General features: G+C 37.6%; 1 protein-coding gene across 1 annotated transcript; it reads right to left on the minus strand.

The window, feature by feature from the left end:
* LOC5564398 lies at positions 1–1,027 on the minus strand. Its single transcript, XM_001648697.2, has 2 exons — positions 868–1,027; positions 1–717 (listed from the first exon to the last, which is right to left on the minus strand). Exons 1-2 carry the CDS (start codon positions 907–909, stop codon positions 61–63), a joined length of 699 nt encoding a protein of 232 aa, XP_001648747.1. The 5' UTR covers positions 910–1,027; the 3' UTR covers positions 1–60.
* Between the last annotated feature and the right edge of the window lie 4,432 nt (positions 1,028–5,459).

The following is a 5,459-nucleotide window of genomic DNA, read 5'->3' on the forward strand; positions in this document are numbered from 1 at the left end:
TTTTACGTAACTAGTTTTTTTATTCCATAATCTTCGACCTTATACCGACAGAGAAATACTTTACTGGCAGAAGTGGAGAGTATCACGAATGACGCGAGCGTAGTTGTTGAAGCGTTCCACTCCGCGGTCGACGCAGGTCATGATGCGTGGCAGCATTTCGGTTCTCAGGTCGAAGACTTCCTGGAGGGCACGTTCCAAAGCGGGCTGAGTGGTCTGCTGGAAGTATTCGTACTTCTCGTTGATCTGAGCACCCACAATAGTCGAAATCGACTCGGTGTAGTCGATGGCGTTCCAGTCGATGAATCCTCGGACGACGATGTTCTGTAGTTCGGTGGATTGGACCTGAGCATCTTCAATGGCGCTGTGCACATCAGCGGTAGCTCCAGTGATGTCCAAGTTAGCCTGAGAGGCGCAACGCTGCAGAGCCTGTCCAACCCATTCAATTTCGAGTTCCCAGTTGGCGGTGGCCACATCCAGACAAGCCTGCTGGGCGCTCGAGCCTTCAACCAGTTCTTCAGTATCTTCCTTGATCTGTTCAACTTCCTCGAGAGCGCTGTTCATGCGGGCAATCAAGTCACGGTTCAGATCAATCAGCTGGTCGCTCATGGTGAAACGCATGTTATCGAAAGTTCCCTCCATCAGCTGGTGGACGGTTTCGGCTTGGGCCTGAATTTCCAGCAGATAATCGACGAACTCATCCTGGCTTTGGGCCAACGACTAACGGAGTACATAAGGTTAGGAAATAATAGGTTAACTTAGGTAAGTAATATTCAATTACTGTTCTTTTCCTATGACCCTGCTAGAACTTCTAAGATCCTGTTCCAAAAACTTCACTTCTTCAATAGCTTATGATCCCCGATCACTCACCTGTCCGGCGATGGCCAGCAGCAAACACAAGAAGAATTTCATGACTAGTTTAGTATTTAGCGAAAATAGCTAGCTAATTTTCAATCCGCTTCCAAGGAAGGCTTCAACTCGACTGACCTCAAACGGGTGGCAATTTGAAATTAAACTTCTGTCCACCCTCAATCGTATCGATCTGGTATTTAACACAATCAAATCATGCTCCATCACACTCGACGTGGCGGATACCGTGTAGAAGGATTTAGACCATATAGCGTTTGATAGAGACCACCCAATCGCAGCTGTTAAACGCAGATTATCAGAGTCAGGAAATTTACGAGACAAGGCTGCCTCGTAGCTGTTGTTGTAGGCAGGAGATGTCGTAATAGACGCGAGTTAATCTAATCTTCCAGTCAAACAACCAACCACAAACTTATGACCCTGTTGTAATTCTGGCAATCCAATGTTCGAAAAACCACACACAGGATGATGTCCACATATCCGATAAGATTATACGACTTGATTGCGGAGACCTGCAATATCGACGCCAATTAATCAATTCGGAAAATTGACCATCATGCAGTATTGGAACTAATTCCGCAAGCAATGGTCGGGGAATGTTATCATTATTGGATGCAAATAATAACCTACAGAGGAAGTTAGACGATAACACGCGATAGTATCCGACAAGCCAGCGTAGATCAGAAAACATAAGACTATCATTTGGTCGGTGTTTAGTCAGACTGGACCAAGTGTAGAATTATAAAATATATGCACCATTTGCTGCAATGTTGAAACTTATCTATTCAATGAAGTGTCTGTATAGAAATTGCATCGAAAAAAGGAAAATTGTTGGATTTCTCGACTAGTTTTTATAAGGACAAAAAATCATCTATTCCGGTCTGTCTGAACACCGACCATTTGTAAACTGTGGACATTTTCATGAAAACTACAGTAGACACACCTGTGCAGAACTATTAAAGATTTGACATCAGATGGCGGATGGAAATGCTCAATAAACGTCCCTTTGGATGCATTTTTTCGTGCTACAGTTGTGTTCACAATAATAGTAGTGAAAGCCGATTTTCATACAAAATGCTCAACTTTGGCATGCTGTAACTTTGTTTCCATATGAGCAATCGGCATGAAATTTTGGCTGTGATCTACAAATATACTCGATTTCATTATCACAAAATTTGAAAAATTTTACACTTCCGGCTATAAAGTTAAGCACCGGGTGGAATCGCTCAAAATAATAGTAGTTTTTCTTTTGTAAAATTTTGTTCAGCAACAATTTTATAAAAAAATGGCTTGTTTATACATTTATAGCTTGGGTCTATTATTATTATTATTATCTTTATTTATGAGATTTTCAGCCCTAGGTTGGTTCATCTCAAAGCTTCGGTCTAGTTGAAACGATGAATGAAGAAAAATTCTAAAAATCAAAATACAGTAGATATTTAAATAATTAAAACTACCGTTTTGATTCATATTACGGACAGCTTCAACTTCTGGACACTCTCGTTTGTATGGGAAACATTTCACACGAAATGTTTCAATTTTCGCCATCCAAAAGTTCTCATTTTCGAGGCTTGTTTTATTAGATTTTTTCCATAAATATCATTGCAAATTTATAATGCCCAACTACCTTAGACGTCTCTTAAGTGGTTGAACGATTTCAATTGATGATTTGACTGTTCCATTAATGATTATCATGAGCTGTCCGTAATTCGAATCAAAGCGTCCGGAATATGAGGCAAAAGTGAGGGAGCGTCCGGAATAAGAATCATGAAAAGGCCACACGTTTTGATTTATTTAAAATTATTCATGTTGTGGACGCGTATTCTTTACCCACCATCAGAAAATTAAGGGCTTCCGACGCTTGATAACGCTAAAAAATCATACAGAATGATTTATTTTGTATGGTCCAAGCTAGGTTGTACTTCACTGAGGCCTTAAGTGTCCGTAATATGAATCAAAACGGTACTATTATTTTGAGAGATTTGACCTGGTGCTTAACTTTTTAGCCGGTAGAGAAAATTTTCAAATTTTGTGATAATGAAATTGAGTATATTTGTAGATCACTGCCAAAATTTCATGCCGATTGCTCATATGGAAACAAAGTTACAGCATGCCAAAGTTGAGCATTTTGTATAAAATCGGCTTTCACTACTATTATTCTGAACACAACTGTAGGTAGGGTCGATTGGGGCATTATGGTCAGCCTAGGCAAAAATTCTTGAAAAGCATAGAAACACAATACATTTTGATCGTTCAACAAGCTTAATTTGTATTTTGCAGTATCTCCTCTCGACAGTTTTTCGGTATTTTGCAAAAAGATTACTTAGATTTTTTTGGGAACATTTTTGAAAAACACTAATATGTGTGTGATTTTACACTATACGGGGAAATAGGGTGGCTTATCCAGTGGTAGTGTAGTATCCAATAATAGTGGTAGTGCGGTTTTAAGCGTGTGTACCATATTTGACGCGGTTAAGAAAATTCTAAATTCAAACATTTGTCAAATCGTCAAAATCTATCCGATTTGCTATGCTAGCTCAACTATTATAGAATTAGGGAAAAATCAGTAAAAATATATTAAATGTTTTTTTCTTCATGTTTTAATGACTTTTTGACGCACTATGTTTCTTATTTGACGCACTAAAAAATAATTGCTAAAGTTGAAAATATACGAGAGTTTTAGTATTCAATAGTTCAATTAATTGAAAAAAAAAACGCTTTTAAGTGAACATATAAGTTAGAACTTTTGAAAAATGTTTTGAATGACGTCATCCGGTAGTACTTTTGCTGTGCGTTCAGTTAAAGTGTAGAAAATAAAATCGACGATTGAGTTCAATCCATAGTCAAGCATTATTGTTTAGTTTAATGTATTTTGTCGTGATATCAAACAAGGGAAAGGTTTGAAAACAACATTGCGTTGGAACGGGGAAGGAAGTTGCAAAAAAAGGAAAAATTGGTTGAAAACTAGAACGAAGACAACCGATTCCAAAAATGGTAGTTTGAGAATCTTTCACTACGCCTACTTGTTCCATGTTCTATGCAAACCTTATGGACCGCGGGACTAATATGCGTAGAACCAACGGCAATATGGGCCTCTAAAACCTTATATGAGGTCATCCATTCAGTACGTCATGTTATTAGGGGAAAGGAAGTGTTCTGCAAGATGTGACGAATCACACAATTTTTTGAAGGTTTCATAAAAAAGTGTGACGTAGGGCGGGGTTGTTTTAGAAAATGGTATGTTTTTGTGATACGTATCCCATGGACACCCCATATTCCATAAATTTTACTAAACCAACCATTGAACCAACAACCCCCACCTGACGTCTATAAACCGCGTTAAATTGTACCATTTTCAACCCCTCTCCACCTTGGCCACATTTTTTGTATGGTAAGTGCGATTTTTTTGTATGAATCTTTGCGTTTCCCTGAACCCCTTCTCCCCCTAAAACGTGACGTAATCTATGGATGACCCTTTACATGTGATTACATAAAGCATTGGATTGTTCTGCGGACGGATCTTTTAATTGCAAGCGTCATAAATATTTCTTTTCCTATTTTCGATCCAACAAAATATGCTGAACAAAATAGCAAATAATAAGGAACATTGTGCGCCTAATTTGACGCACAAGATTTTCATACAAATATATGTCTTAAACCTTAAAAATAGAAAAATTTCGACGTCAATTCATGAATAAAAGAATATTATTGGCACTTGTTGACGATATTGCTGTAAAAGACCACAATATTTTAACAAAAATTGATTAACAATATTTAGCACATTGACTAAGGAAAGAAAAAATTGACGCACTTGTCGGATGCATTTTTAAATAAACTTTATTTTTTGCCTATTATTAATCAAAAATAAACTTTTTTCAATTGGAATCCTTCAATAACCCGGTCAACCAGTCAGTGGTTTTCGATAGCGATCGATAGCGATTCGTTTTGAATCGTTGGCGTTCGCAATCGTTGGACAAAGATCTATAAAGAAATCGGAAAATTGGTTAGTCGGGAACATGTAAATGGAGATTAAGCAATAAATTTTTGAGTGCTAGTCTGAACTAGAATTATTTTATGATAAAATTAATTAGAAAATGCGTCAAGTTTGGACCCGCGTCAAATATGGTACGTTCACGGTATTTATCTATCATGGTCCTTTTTAAAATAATAAGAATGTGTATAAAAAAAATCTTGAATTTCAGTAAGAAAATTGTAGAAAACAAAGAATCCTTAGCTCTTTTGCTCCTTTGCACCAATAATTGTGAGGCGTTCCTATAATAGTGAGTCTCAATGGGAAATCAATATAAACCACTGTTATAGGAACACAAGTTAGCAAATACCACTGTTACTGAAACATGTTCCAGGCTTTCGAAAGACGTATTTAGATATGAAAAATGACTTTCCGTTATTCTTTGATGATTTTTTATTCCTCAACCCGTTACTATTGCCTCTATAACTGGTACAGACCTGAGAGAGACTCGCGAAGATGAAAAATATCAACGTCATATGCAGCCCAGATTCCCCTCTCACGAAACGTCAAATGCAGCCCACCGTTTTCATGGCTGAAAAAGTTAAAAGTATTGTGTTCAAAGTAA

The sequence above is a fragment of the Aedes aegypti genome, chromosome 1 (genome assembly GCF_002204515.2).
Source record: "Aedes aegypti strain LVP_AGWG chromosome 1, AaegL5.0 Primary Assembly, whole genome shotgun sequence".
Classification (NCBI taxonomy): Eukaryota; Metazoa; Arthropoda; class Insecta; order Diptera; family Culicidae; genus Aedes; species Aedes aegypti.